Consider the following 15,925-nt stretch of genomic DNA (forward strand, 5'->3'; position numbering starts at 1 on the left):
AAGTGGCAAATTATTTAAAATGGCAGATAAATGCTGCAGGATATGAGCAAACATTTGCATAAACAAAGAAACAGGGTTTTGGTTTTTTTTAAGTGTTTATTATTGAAAGAGAGAGAGAGAGTAGGGAAGGGGCAGAGAAGGAGAGGGGCAGAGAATCCAATGTGGGCTCTGCTCTGACTGCTGTCAGCCCGATGCAGGGCTCGAACAAACTATGAGATCATGACCTGAGCCAAAGTCAGACACTTAACTGACTGAACCACTCAGGTGCCCCAAAAGGCAGTTTTTAAAAAGTGAATCGCCTTTTATCTTTTCAACTCTTACCCACTGAGTGATGTCCAATACTATTCCCTTGTATTCTTGTTTTATGAACTCTAGACTCTCTGTGGACAAAATTGAAGAATTATAAAGTCATTAGAATACAGTATAAAAGTTAAGAGTCAAAATCTAGACTTACTACTCAATTAATAAATAGCCCCATAAGTATACAGTCACAAAATGTCTCAAAGTAAATACATAAAATGACTTAGAATTCCAACAGCTGGAAACGATTTGTTATTATGTAATACGTAGATTCTTATGTTTTATTTTACTGTAATGTTTTATTTTTACTAAGCAGTAGGCTATCTTTTGTCTTTTTTTGTTCAACTGGTTTCTGTAATGCTACTTTCTATTCATGACTTTAAAATAAATTTGAAAAATCATTATATTATGTACCATAGATGCTTCATGAAACACTTCTTCTAAACAATTTGTTGGTTCTGCTTGGCTAACCTCTTTTTTCTTAATGTTACCTCGTGCTGTATGTCATATAAATTTAGAATGCAGTTGCATATAATCGAATAAGCCTGTGCTATTCTTCTGTCCCCAGAGCCACAGACCTGCACATTGAAAGATTTTCTCTGTGCCAATGGGGACTGTGTTTCTTCAAGGTTCTGGTGTGATGGAGATTTTGACTGTGCAGATGGCTCCGATGAGGTAGGCAACTTTGCAAAAGCAAACAAAAAAGAAAGTTGTTTAGAGTCACGTTTATAATTATTATTATTCAATCCAGTGAGTGTGCCATGGACAGCTCTGAAATGCTCCTTTACTCCTGACACAATGAGATAAGTAGTATTATATCTAAGCTCTGTGTCGCACACACACAGCACAGGGAATAGTTCTTGTGCTACTTTTGACAGTTAATTTTATAGTCTGTTTTACCTCAAGTGGTGAATGGCTGGGTTGGGAATAGGATGTTTGGAAACCCTATTCCCTATAGCTGATGCCTTTGCCATCTGTGAATTTGTTCATAAATTTGCTGCAGTATTTATAGTCAGGACTAATATTTTTATGCATTTTAAAGAGTCTCTTCTCCCCAGTCTCTTTCTTCAATAGATACAGTCTTATAGACTTCGATGTGGGTCATCAATTTTCATGAAATCACAGGTTCAGCTTTGCTTAGATGATGAATCACAACCCGTTTATAATAAGGTCTATGTACACACAGCTTAAGTGAAAAAAAGTTTAAAATATCTCTGGATGATTCTGTAAACTTAGATTGTGTTAACACTAGTAATACTTAACACAATTCATTAGTTATGCACCTATGTATTTGTGTTGCAACTGTCAATCACTCCATGAAGCTTTAAACATAATATATGACACATGGTTATATATATTTTTTCAATCAAATCTAAATTTAATTCTAATCATTTACTTTCTAGTATCAGAGAAAAGTCCAGTAAGAGTCACTTCATGATTTTCTGTTAATGATTTTCCATGTTAATATCGGGAACACAACACTGGTAAAATCAAACCTAGTCAGAGATAAAGAAAAAATGAGTTTTTTGGTCCTTTGTGACCACCCCGCCTCCTTCCAGGGTACAATGACTTCCTAGAGCTCTGCTCTTCTGGTTGGCACACATACTTACCTAGCCCTCATGAAGGTCCTTTCACTGACTATAGGCTTATCTAGTGAGGATCTCTGATGCTGTAGATGTTTCTCTGTTTCCGGTCAAACACCATTAGTCATCCTCTGATTTCCTGCATCTTTGTGAGACACCGTAGGTCTCTACTATTTACAGAACCCACACAGATTAGTTCTTTCTCAGTCTTCTGGTATTCTTATTAAAATTTGACAATTCTCCATTCTCACACTATCTTGGAAAAGTCCGTCACATTCAAGAGCCTAGATTTTGGAAACAAATGTATTTAACTTCTCGCCTAAAGGCCAGAAAACCTAAACCTTGAAGTTGCAAAGTTCCCTTAGGAGAAAATGAAATATACCATTTATATGCATGGGGCTATTCACAAACAAGTCAAAACAAAATTTAAAAAGATTTTTAAAGGGGCGCCTGGGTAGCTTAGTCGGTTAAGCGTCCGACTTTCGCTTAGGTCATGATCTCGCGGTTCGTGGGTTTGAGCCCCTCGTCGGGCTCTGTACTGACTGCCAGCTCAGAGCCTGGAGCCTATTTCGGAGTCTGTGTCTCCCTCTCTCTCTGACTCTCCCCTGTTCACGCTGTCTATCTCTCTCTCCTAGAAATAAATAAAAATATTTTAAAAAACAGATTTTTTAATTCATAAGGAAGCTAAATTCTTACTGCCTAACTACATATTTATTTAGTATCCATTTATTCAAAAATTATATTAAATGTTTCCCAGACAGATACTTTTCACATAAACTCACCCATGCCATTAAATAGTTCCCTTTTTTCTTTAAAAGCTGTGTTTCACTGACCCTGTATAATCTGTGAAACATCAGGAGGTGGAGATATGTACTGTTTAAGGCTTATAATTTCATCTTCCATGTTATTCACTAAATATCCAAGGTACATATATAGAAACAAACACTTATTATCCAAAATCTTATTCAAGTGAATGTTGATGTCCTTATTAACATCATTTATCTCATGCCCTAAGTTCATGAATATAGTTCTTTGATGGCTGGATAGACCTCCATTACAGACATTTTCATGATAATGCCTCTAGGGAACAAAAATAACTTTCTTAAAGATGGTATTTACATTTACATCTATTTAGTATAGCCTGTAAGTAATGAAGTGTCTAACAAACACTATAGACAATTGATTCCTCTTTTCTTTCTAAAGGTAAAAATTGCAGGTTGAATTGACTAACAAACAAAGAAGCAGACGAAAAGGTGAACTAAATGGCTAGAAAACCAAATTACATACAGAATACTGTCATATTAGGAACAAAAGATAACATTGTGAGGATAAGTTTTTGTAAGGATGTTAACTGATAATATAATTAGCTTGTTAATTCCAGCCAAAACAACAACAACAACAGCAACAACAATTATAAATTGCATCAGCATAATTGTGTATCACATCAGTGGCATATACAGAGAGGATTGAATGATTGATTGATTGATTCTCAGAAGAATTATTTATGACTTTAAAATATAGTATTTGGCCTCTACATCCAGTATAATGCTTCGTAAGGACAAAAGGAAATGCAAAGGAATCGTAAACTGTGTTCATATACTTGTTGTTAATAATGTTGGTTTTACTGATTTGGAACTCGTATATATTGAGAGTAGGATAGATCAAATGCTTAGTTATTTTCATATTACTTGCACTCAAAATTTTCAAGTAAAAGAAAGGAGATACAAATTAGGAACAAATAATGTAAATAAAAATTCTGTAATATTAAATTCAAAAGTATCAGTAGGAGATGTTGATTTGTCTTTCTCTTTCTAAAAATATATAATTCTTAGCTCTGCTACTTAAAAATTCTAAAACTGAAGAGATCTCAAGATTATAGACTAACCTTAATGCTCATATAATCACCTCTAAATACCATTTTCCTATTAAAGGAAACAAAACTCCTTTTAGAAATATCCAGTTCTAGGTCTGAGAAGGAAATTGACAAAATGAGTCATTAACACCTTGTTAAACCAGAACAAGGCTATGAGTATAGTGTCCAGAATACACAGGAGCTAATTGAAGGGGTTTCTACCAATGAAAGAGACAATTTGGACATCAGAAAGAAAAATGACTGTCATGGATTGAAATACAATAAATGTATAAAAATACATGTGTGTATAATAATACTCTTAAAAAACGAAAAGCTCATTAGTCACTTTAGATGCACCAAAGCTATCCTTCTTAGGATTCAGTCAGCCCAATTCGGAATGTGGGACATTCAGTAGAACAAATGACCTCTGCAAATAGTAAATAGCATTAAAAAACAAACAAACAAACAAAAAACCTAGGCAAATGGGAAATAGTTATTCATATAAACAAACTCAAACCAAATTCAAAGTTATAGCCTTCTTTTAGATCCTTATTTTACCAAACAGTATTTTTAAAATGGGAAAATTTTGGATATTGATAGGAAATAATTTTATACTAAGGGATTTTGGCAAATTCTGTGATATTGCTAATGTTGTGATACTATTGCTGTTATGTTAAATGGTCCAGACTATATAAATACAGTGGAAGAGGATTACGAAACATGAATAGTGTTGATCATTGTTAAACAGGCATGATGGGCATGTAGTTTCATTAGTCTATTCTTTCTTTCTGTATGCTTTTGAGTCTAAATAATAACTAAGTAACCCAGAAATATAGACACACACACATACTCTTCAACTGTATGGTAATTTATTATAAATTGAAATCTGATAATAGAAAAAATATCTAAAAGTACTGTTTTCTGTATTGCTGCCAATACTGATACACCAGTGCCATTTGGTTACTGAACTATTTTACCAAAATTGCTTTATTGCTGAGATAACTTTTGATTAATTTCTGCAAATGTAACTGAACAATTATAATCATGGCCCAGTATTAGATATTTGGTTCACGGACACACATGATCCGTCAGACATCACCCTTATTTTACTGGTACTGAATTTTCATGAAATTTTAATTTCTATTCCTTGTTTTCTACATTTGCTACTTCATTCATTAATTCATTCATTACTTTGGCAGTTTTCATTGAATGCTCATTATGTCCCATTTACAATACTGAACATGGTGGGTAAGGTGGTGAACAAAACATATGAAATCCCTTTCTCATGACTAGTGCATGGATGGTTCCTCCATCTTTTACAGCATTTACGATTAGATGGCTTACACTTCAGATGCACTGGCCTTCTAATTAGCCTTACACAGGAAAAGCCTTTTCTTTTTTTTTTTTTTATGTTTGTTTAATATTGAGACAGAGAGAAACAGAGCATGAGGGGCAGAGAGCGAGGGAGACACAGAATCAGAAGCAGGCTCCAGGCTCTGAGCTGTCAGCACAGAGCCCGACATGACGCTCGAACCTACGAACTGTGAGATCATGAGCTAAGCCAAAGTCAGATGCTTAACGGACTGAGCCACCCAGGTGCCCCAAGGAAAAGCCTTTTCTTAAAATAATTCCATTTCTGTTTAAACTTCCTCTGTAAATTCTTTCATAAAAACCTTGATAATCCATATGATTCCAATTACATTTGTTTATTTTGACAGTCAATGTATTTTATTACAATTGTTGGTTTAGGAGCTAGTCTTTCCTATATTATGAGTTTTAAAAATACAGAGAATAAATCTTAGTTTCCTTTGGGTTTTTATTTAAGAAACTCTGGCAACTGGTAAACCCTCAATATTTGAGAAAAGAAGGGAAGAAGAAAGGCAGTAAGAAGAAAATCAGGTATATAGCAGGCAGTCTAATTAAAGTACCATCGGCAAAGAGAAAATTACAGGAGTTTAGAAAGTAAGCTCCCTTTCTTTACATGGAAATGACACTGGGAAGAAGAAGGGAGCGATAGCTCCACAGGCTTCACTTAGTGAGAGTTTCATAAGCTGTGACTGTTAACACCTTTTGTGGAAGGAACAGACAAGTATCTTTTGGCAAGAATAGAAATTACTTGCAGAAAAACCTCATCCCAGCAAGATGTTTCATTGGAGAATCCCATATCAACCAGACTGGTCAGACCCAAGACAGGTAAATTTCTACTGGATCCCTTTTATTGATCTCATATAAAGAATCGTAAGGTCCCCAAAGGTATATCTATTGTCTTGTTTAACTTCTAAAAATCTGTATGCAAAGTAGCAGAAGTGACAATTGTGACAGCTCATGTCACAGTTCTTTGGCAACAAATGTTGGAATAGAGGGGAAGGATTTTAAACAGCAACTAATTTGTGAAAGGACTGAGGAAGAGGCATGAAAAGACGAAGGGAGGGACCCTCCAGGAAGTTATGCCAACACAAAACAGATTTGCCTTTGGTTTGTCTTTGCTTCATGTTCATCCTGCCATCCAGTTCTCTGGGAACTTGCTTAGAGATAATTTTAACCCTTTGTTTCCTTCCTGATCTTTATTGCCACCTTTAATTATTAAAATTACATGACCCCCTAACTGTCTACTGGAAAATGATCCCCTCAGAATAATTGATATGATGGAGCCATGGGATCTACGTTCTTTTCTCATTTCTCTGTTCTTTTATGACTCACAGAGACAAATGAAAAAAGAAAATTTTTATAGTTTTGTTATATAGCCGTGGGCTTAAATGACCCTCTGAACCTCTTATTTGTGACAGTCTAAAAACTTAGTGTTAACTGTGTTGTGTGGTTTTTGACAGAGAAATTGTGAAACAAGTTGTTCCAAAGATCAGTTCCAGTGTTCCAATGGTCAGTGCATATCAGCAAAGTGGAAATGTGATGGCCATGAAGACTGTAAATATGGAGAAGATGAGAAAAACTGTGAGACAGGTAAAATGATTGAGATGGTAGTTAATTTAGCTGATATTTTAACTTGGTATAATACCGATTTAAGCAATAATTAAGAGAAAACAATGGCAAATGTACACACATACTTACTATGTTTTAGCTATAAAATTTTAGATATATTTATAGGTGAATTAATTAGTGTGCACTTTATACGTTTCAGATGTGTTTTAGCATAAGATTATTACTATGTTTGGGATCCAGGCATTACTCCCCAAATTTAATTTTCTGGTTTCTCTGCCTTTCCACCCCATTTGGAATTGTTTCTCCAAGATGGAAAAATGATATATGTTGAAACTATAAGTGCAATAAAAGTTAGGTTTTCAGTTATGGACATTAAGGTTGTGAAAAAGAATGTAGTAATTTCAACATGAAACCAACTGAAGGAAAGCATAAGTATATTATTTCTATTTGCATTCTGGTCAAAAATCAAAATAAAATAATTAGGAAGTGAGACCAAAATAAAGGGGACAAAAAGCTATCCAATTTATTGTGCATTTTTATCCTTTAAATATAGCTTTATATATATGCCCATTAAAACTTATTTTTTAGACTTAAGTATTTTAATAGCACTTTCTTACCAAAAAAAGACTTTTGGGAGAAAATCATGCTATAATCTATGTATAACCACAAAAGCATTACTTGAGAGCCTAGGTGAGCGCAGCAGATACAGGACGCACATGTTGCTGCTCATGGGCCATATTGCTAATTGATCGTATCTTTTTTTCCTACTGAATTTAGAAATGTCTTCAGACTCCATATGAATATAGATCCCTAAGCAAACACTGCCAATTAAATGGAATTAAGACTCTAGGAAAAAGCTTTTGAGCATCCTTGGAGTAAGCAGAGTCATTATATATAAGTAAATTTGGCTACCGGAGGTTTGAATGTAAACCTAGCAAACTCAAACCCAGAGACAAAGGCAGTGATCATAATTACTATGTCAGTTAATTAGATTGGGTACTGATAGTAATTTAAATATCCACATGCTATTTTTATTTTCTATTCCCTAAAGGAATACTTCCAATTCTATAGACTCAATTATGCATGTATTCATGTTTAAGACCCCAAAACAAAAATGCTTCTCAGAACATATGCAAATATGACATTTATATCAACACAGCCAGCTAGACATCACGGGGTCTATAAGAACATGCCAAGATTTCTACTTTTAGCTTTAAACAATGCATATATAAATTCACATTCCCAACGGTCACTAAATTGCATTACAGTTTTAAATAACAATTTGAAGTCTTTGTTTTTTAAATAATTTAATTTAAAAGTATGGAAAATTCATTTAACTCTTCAAAATTAAAGAGATAGAGGATAGAGAGGGTTTTTTCTTTCTTTCTTTAGTCTAGTGAGTTAAATACTTATCAACAGGCTACTACATCACTGAGGTATATTTCATGAAATGCAATAATATCATGAAACACACTTTAAATGTTTAATATCAGATATTGAGTAGAGTTTAAATGTAAACTATTTTTATTACTGTGAATTTTTATATGCTTACATATGTTTTTATCTATCAAAGCAATCATTCATTTCAGTGAATCTAAATCTTAACTTTATAATTATATTCAGATTCTCCTACTTGCTCATCAAATGAATATATATGTGCCAGCAGAGGATGTATTTCAGCATCTTTGAAATGTAATGGAGAATATGATTGTGCTGATGGTTCAGATGAGGTAAAATCTATCATTTGATTAAAATCTCTGAATTACATGAATTAGGTTTGGGAAAGCAAATGTAATAAAAATAGAGTGAAGAAAGCATCTTGATTCTTAGCAGTCTAAAATGTTAGGACAAGTACGTTGAATATAATAATTGCAGCAAATACCCGTATCTGCGTGCTCTTCATATACAAAACCCTACTGTCATTTGTAGAGGTTATATTCATTAAGTCAAAATAAAAGAAAGCCCACAGTGTAATAAATCTCCAGTATTGTCAGCTGCATGTTTATTTTCCCTGTGACTATATCATTATCATTAATGAAAACTGCAGTGCCCATTTGTATTCGAACAGATGGACTGTGTGAGTGAATGCAAGGAAGATCAGTTTCGATGCAGAAATAAAGCCCACTGTATTCCAATTAGATGGCTTTGTGATGGCATTCATGACTGTGTGGATGGCAGTGATGAAGAAAACTGTGACAGAGGTAAGGTATTTGTGTGTGTGTGTGTGTGTGTGTGTGTGTGTGCGCGCGCGCGCCATGCATGCCTATAAATAAGAGAATGGCATTAAAATACTGTGTCAAGTCAATGGTGTGCTAGAGGCAAAGAATAGGATTCTTAAATGATTCTCTTTACCCATTCCTATTTCATTACATAATATCCTGTTCTGAATAAGCAAAATCTGGATAATTTCCAGATAGAGTACAGTGTGAGTCTTCATATGAAAAGGTAACCAAAGTGCAGGTGTTTATTCCATCCTACCACAAACATAACTAGATGCTGGGTCAGGGATGGGACAGGAGAAGGATGCAGGGAACATAACTGCTTGTAGCCATTACTACACAAGTATTTTCGGTGTTCATTTCTCTTCCACATTGCTTGCCTTACTATGAAAGACTAATAACATATGGCATACTATATTACACATACTGATACACAATTGTAGTCTGTGCCCCAAATTTCCCTTTTGCCATATGGTTGAGAAAATGACCTACATTTTTATCAGTTTGGAAGACAACTTTTAATTTTGTAGTACATTATTTTTTTAGCTATGTGAAAATATTTCCTGATAGATAACCAAATTTTAATTGTAATTCACCATATTAAAAGCAGCAATTATTACTATTTTAGAGTTACTGACATGAAAGCAAAAAAAATTGTGGAGCAAACTTTAAAATGATCACAAATTTCATAATTCTTATTATCTTCATAATGTTTAACATGTTGTTTAAATGCAAAATTTCTTTTAACCTGACTACAAAAGTCTCTCAATGGGTGCCCCTGGGCGGCTCAGCTGGTTAAACATCCGACTCTTGATTTCGGCTCAGGTGATGATTTCACAGTTCAGGAGATGGAGCCCTGCATCAAAACTCTGCACTGACAGTGCAGAAGAGCCTGCTTGCTTGGGATTCTCTCTCTCTCTTTCCCTCCCCTGCTCATGCTCTTGCAGGCTCTCTCTCTCTCTCTCAAAATAAATACACAAAAGTTAAAAAAACAAATTAAAAAGTCTCTCGATGGACTTTATATTATGGAATATTTGGATTATCATCAACAGAGATGAACCTAGATACTGATGTATGTTGCAAGGCATTTGAACACAAGCTCAGGGTTTATACAGTTGAAATGTAGTTTTGCAACAACATGAATTCATTCAATCAACATGAATGAATTATATATAGAGAATATAATGCTAAGCAAAATAAGTCAGTCACAGAAAGACAAATACCATATGATTTCATTTGTATTTAGAATTCAAGAAACAAAACAAATGAACATAAGGGGGATAAAAAGAAAATCAAACCGAGAAATAGACTTTTAACTATAGAGAACAAACTGATAATTACCAGAGGGGAGTGGGTGGGGGGTGGGTTAAATAGGTTATGGCGATAAGGAGCACACATGTTGTGATGAACACTGGGTGTTGTATGGAAGTGTTAAATCATTACATTGTACACCTGAAACTAATATTACACTGGTGGTTAAGTAATTGGAATTTAAATAAAACATTTTTTTAAAAAAAGAAGATAATAAAATTTTACTTCTATAAATATCTAGTCAAAGAAAAATATCCTTGGGGCGCCTGGGTGGCTAGTCGGTTAAGCGTCCGACTTTCGCTTGGGTCATGATCTCGCGGTTCGTCGTGGGTTCGAGCCCCGCGTCGGGCTCTGTGCTGACTGCCAGCTCAGAGCCTGGAGCCTGTTTCAGTCTGTGACTCCCCCTCTCTCTCTGACCCTCCCCTGCTCATGCTGTCTCTCTCTCTCTCTCCTAGAAATAAATAAAAAATATTAAAAAAAAAAAGAAAAAAAAAAGAAAAATATCCTCCATTTCCTTTAATATTAGATCAAATCTTTATGATTTGCTAAGATCTCCATCTCAAATCTGATAAAGTATTGTAATATTCAGCAGAAGAAATCTGAGTTCTCATTTGGAATCTGCAGTGCATTATATAGAGCCATGAAAGATTAGACTTCCTTAATAGCTGTTTCCACTTTTGGTTAAGTTCTCACATTCACATTCCAATTTACAGACAGCAAACATTGTAGACACCCTGGCACCAAAAGATCTTAAATATAGTTATATTATAAGACTTAAGGACAATTAAGTTACTCATCATTTTCCATTTTCTAGCTAATAAGCTCCATTCCCTTAATTTCAGTCTCTATCACCAGTCTAGCTCTTTCTCTCATTGCTTCCTGCCTAGGCATATGCACTACCATGTAAATGGACTTCAATACATTCTGCTCTGCTCACTGCTGTCAGGTTCATCTTTTTGGAGTGTAACTCTAACTATGTCAATGTTTACTTGAAGTTCCTTCCTGGTTACATACAAATATGGCAGTCAGGGTTACAAGAGAATGATCCTATTTTATCTTACTAATCTTATACTGTATTACTTCTCTTTAGGTATCATATATGTAGCCAAACCAAAGAATAAATCTAGCAACATCTTCCATGCTGTTCAACATCTTTCCTGATTCCTCTACTATTTCCTCCATCACAATACATTTGCCAATAAAAATAGTATCTCTCCTTGTAAGTCTTCAACCAAATTGCAGTCTCTTCTGGAGTTTCCCTAGCAACCCTTTGATTGCATACTTGTTAATCATATTCTTCTTTCTAATACAATTATTTCTGTATTAGTTGACTGTTTCCCCTGTTGGAATGCGAGTTTCTTGATGTAGGAAAGTGAGAATGCAAACAGGATGAGGAAAGAGATTCCAGGAGCTGGGATCAGTATATACAAAGTCTCATAGGTGAGAAACAGTTTATTTAGGAACTATAAGTAATAGAAGATTCATGCTATAGAAATTGGCTCTAATTTTAAGCATAATGAGAAGTTTTCCAAGACTTTTAAGGAGTCTTCAATTTTTTTTTTTTCAAAAAGAGATGGTGGTAGAATTTGCACTATATAATAAATAGTGCACAGAGAATTTACTGAAATGAGAATCAAGAGATCTTATTTTTTGTCTTACCTGTAGGAAAGTTTCCAGGCTCATTTTTCATACTGTCAAGTCCAGCCAGAGTGAAATGTCTCTCAGGAGCTGTAAGAGTATCTGGAGAATGAGTCAATGTGTATCTGTGTGTGTGTGTGTGTGTGTGTGCATGCGTGCGTGCGTGCGTGTGTGTGTGTGATGGCAGTTCAGTTAGGTTGTATCTATTTTTTTAAATATAAAAATTTCATAAGAAATATTTGTTTGAACAAAGAATTCCAGGTTGAAAAGCAAACATTACAGTTTAAAAAAAGAGAACAGTATACAGTATAGCATTTGAAATCTGAGTTGCCTTTTAGATTTAAAATGACTCTACTAAAAGTTTAAGCCTACTGGTTAAAAAAGAGCTGAGGGCCTTTAATTCAGTCATTTAGAAACGTGTCAGAGCTCCCCTTCCCTCCAACTAATGTTTCTAACTTTTCTTGGATTTCTTTGCTGCTAGATAAACTCCAGTGAATTATCTTGGTTAAAATATTTGATCCTGTATGGTTGTACTTTAAGCATGATCAGGTTCAGATTTCTGGTATTTAACTTACTTCCAGGAAGTGGTTTAGGTATTGGATAGATGTACTTCAAGGCACTGAGGAAATGGAATGCCAGAATAAATCTGTCTCCTGTTAAATCTCACTTCCATTCATCTCAAATCTGGACACATGAACTAAGTGCTGGGGGCTGGAAAACAGGAGAGATGCAGGACAAACATAAACATTTTCCAAGTGAATCATTTTACTGGCTTACTTTAAAAAGACAAACCCCAAAAGACTGTGTAATTAAAAGCGACATTTGTATTTTTAAAGGTAAAACATGCCAAGGAAACTTGGTGGGTTTTTCATTTATTCATTCATTCATTCATTCATTCATTCATTCATTTATACCTGAGCTCCCAAACTTTGCTCTCCTTAGCAGTTTTGGTGGACAAGATTGAGAATTATTCTTTTTGGTTATCAATCAGCTCAAAAATGTGTTAACTATGCAAATTAGAAAATATTATCATATATTAAACCTTCTCTCCACCCAAATTAAGAGGAGAACTCTAGATGCTTATTTTCTGTGATGCTGTGCCTGTCCAGATTTCTATGAACCTGCCACAAGCTCAGATTTATAAATTTATATTTTCTAATAACCTCCTGTTGAGCTGACTAAGAACATGACTAATGACTAGGAAACTGGAATTTTGATCTAGCTAATCTCTTTAAATTGTACTTTTTTTGCTTATATGTGCCTCATGCCATTTCAAAATAAGCATTTTATGTTAGACTCAGGATGTCATGGTACTCCATAATGCATTTTTCAATGCAAATTCTTCATGATATAATAGCAAGCCTTTAGTAAATTATTACAAGAACTTTGTCTTACTGTTACAACTGTGATTTCATTTCTATTTCTCTTTTTCTTCATAAAAATAGTAGTATTCCCAACGTTCTTATGGGGCAAATTATAATGTTATCTAATATAATACCTTTGGGAAATACTTTTTTTTTTAACAAGACTCATGTGCTACAAATAGAATTTTCTAAAATAGTCAGAGGATGTCAAGAGTTCACAAATTTTGTTTGAATATAATCCATTGTAAAATGGAACATGGAATGAGATTTAGTCATAAGAATCTTTATTCTGAATGAATATAACTTTTATATTCTTTGAATTTTGGTATTTAATTAAGCACTTACCTTATATCAATATTCATATCTTAAGTTTCTTTAATATGAAAGACCATACATGTTCTCTTTTTATTGATTCCACACAGTTGCTAAATATAAATATATATATTTTTGCATGGGTTTGGTAATTGAAAGTGTTGTTAGAATTAGGACATTTTAGAATTGAGTATCGCAGAAGTTGATAAAAGGGACACCCCAATGCCAGATACTTTACTGTCAGTCTCACATGGTGATACTCACCTTGATGGACTCACCATGGACTTGACTTTGTCCCTATTATACAGTCTGTTACTCCTCAGAGATGCCAATGTAGACTGTGCCAATTCTTAAACATTTTTGCGGGAAACTCTTAGAACTGTTCCAATTGATATCACTAATAAAGTCTCAACCTCAGCTTCAGCTATTACTTAAGATCCTAAGCAGTCATCCTATATTTCTCGAATCATCTGTCTGCCATTAACCACATCAAGTTTTTATTTATTTTTTTTTATATTTTAAAAATATTTATATGTGTATTTTGAGAGAGGGAGAGCACACATGTGTTTGCACACATAGGAATAGGAAAGGGGCAGAGAGAGGGACAGAGAATCCCAAACAGGCTCTGTACTATCAGCACAGAGCCTGATGCCGGGCTTGATATCAGGAACTATGAGAGCATGACCTGAGCTGAAATCAGGAGTCAGACATTTAACCACCTGAGCCACCCAAGCACCCTAAACATATCAAGGTTTTATTAAAAAAAATTTTTTAGGGGCGCCTGGGTGGCTTAGTTGGGTTAAGCGTCCGACTTTCGCTTAGGTCATGATCTCGCGGTTCGTGGGTTCGAGCCCCGCGTCGGGCTCTGTGCTGACTGCCAGCTCAGAGCCTGGAGCCTGTTTCAGTCTGTGACTCCCTCTCTCTCTGACCCTCCCCTGCTCATGCTGTCTCTCTCTCTCTCTCTCCTAGAAATAAATAAAACATAAAAAAATTTATGTTTTATTTATTTTTATACTCGCAAGCGAGCGAGCGAGTGAGAGAGAGCGCAGGGGAGGGTCAGAGAGAGAGGGAGATACAGAATCTGAAGCAGGCTCCAGGCTCTGAGCTAGCTGTCAGCACAGAGCCCTACATGGGGCTCGAACCCACAAACTGTCAGATCATGACCTGAGCTGAAGTCGGACACTTAACTGACTGAGCCACCCAAGTGCTCCCAAACATATCAAGTTTTTAACAAGTTGAATTTTATCCTCATCTCCACTTCACAGAAATAAAAAAAATCTTGAGCTTAATATGTTCACCAAACTAACAAATGTACCTAAAGCTGTGCCTAGTCTAGCCTTTCCCCCTTCCTTCCTCCTGAAATGGAAGGCCTATTGCACCTCTAGTATCAGGTAGATACTTTAGATCTCAAATCCTTCACACTTACTGGATTCTCAAGGACTTTGTTATATCAGTTACCTTTTCTCTCTTCTGTATCCTCAAGCTTACTCTGTCTACTGAATTATTTTCAGAATCACTCAAGTATATCAGATATCAGTTTTACTCCACAGAAGCTACCAGGTTCTTACTCACCTAACTCCTTCCTCTCTTCCTCCCCTTAAAGGGCTAACTCCTGGAAATGAGCAGATGGTTACAGAAACTAACAGTACTTCATCTAATAATAACCAAGTACAAACATTTCATTAAATCTACTGCCACTTCACTGAACCTCCTCTTTTAGCATTATATACATGTGCTAACTATTACCTTCTTGTTGAGATGCTTTTTAGGTATTTTTCCAACCACTCTGGCTAAGTAGCCTCTGCCTCTTTTGCAGACACCCCTTTATGCAATCTTTAAATGCTTATCTCCTCTGTTTTGTTCTAAATTCCAAATAACAACTACATTCTTACCATCCCTAGTTATATATTTACAGCTCAGAACTTATCATATATTTCAACACATTTATACACTATCCTACTAAATATCATTACATGGTTATTCTACTAGTGATTTAAATGAATTGTGTCATTATTTCTAGTAAGCTTGTTCTTCCTACTGTATTCCTTTATTTTTTTGAACAATATGAACATTCACCAACTGCCCCAGATAAACCAAAAATTGAGTACTATGTTTGACTACTCACTCTCCTCGCTACCCTCATCTATTTAGCCATCAGATCCTGAAATTTCTACTTCCTGAATCACTTTCAACGAATCAGTGGAAGCTACTAGAAATCAAGTACTGTACTGCTGCACCCCCTCTTCAAATTGGCCTTTTTCTCCAGCCTTGGCTTTAATTTCACTACCTTCCTTTCCAAGTTCTCCACACTGTAGGCTACTGTTACTATGCTAAAATCCAAATCTTTTTCTGTCATTTGCTAAGTTAAGTCTTCGTAACTCTAATTGTTACAGATTTATATGCGAGTCA

At 35.1% G+C, this 15,925-nt stretch overlaps 1 protein-coding gene across 1 annotated transcript in view; it reads left to right on the plus strand.

Moving 5' to 3' along the window:
* The window catches only part of LRP1B (LDL receptor related protein 1B), a gene marked incomplete at its 5' end in the record, with an annotated part of 553,279 nt that overhangs the window by 433,443 nt on the left and 103,911 nt on the right, over positions 1-15,925 (plus strand). Inside the window, 4 exons of the mRNA XM_039222492.1 lie at positions 869-975; positions 6,564-6,693; positions 8,296-8,402; positions 8,741-8,873. Of these exons, the coding sequence (XP_039078423.1) occupies positions 869-975; positions 6,564-6,693; positions 8,296-8,402; positions 8,741-8,873 (477 nt within the window). The remainder of the gene's footprint in view (positions 1-868; positions 976-6,563; positions 6,694-8,295; positions 8,403-8,740; positions 8,874-15,925) is intronic.

This window comes from Hyaena hyaena, unplaced genomic scaffold (genome assembly GCF_003009895.1).
Source record: "Hyaena hyaena isolate Hyena2069 unplaced genomic scaffold, ASM300989v1 scaffold_1141, whole genome shotgun sequence".
In the NCBI taxonomy this organism is placed as follows: Eukaryota; Metazoa; Chordata; class Mammalia; order Carnivora; family Hyaenidae; genus Hyaena; species Hyaena hyaena.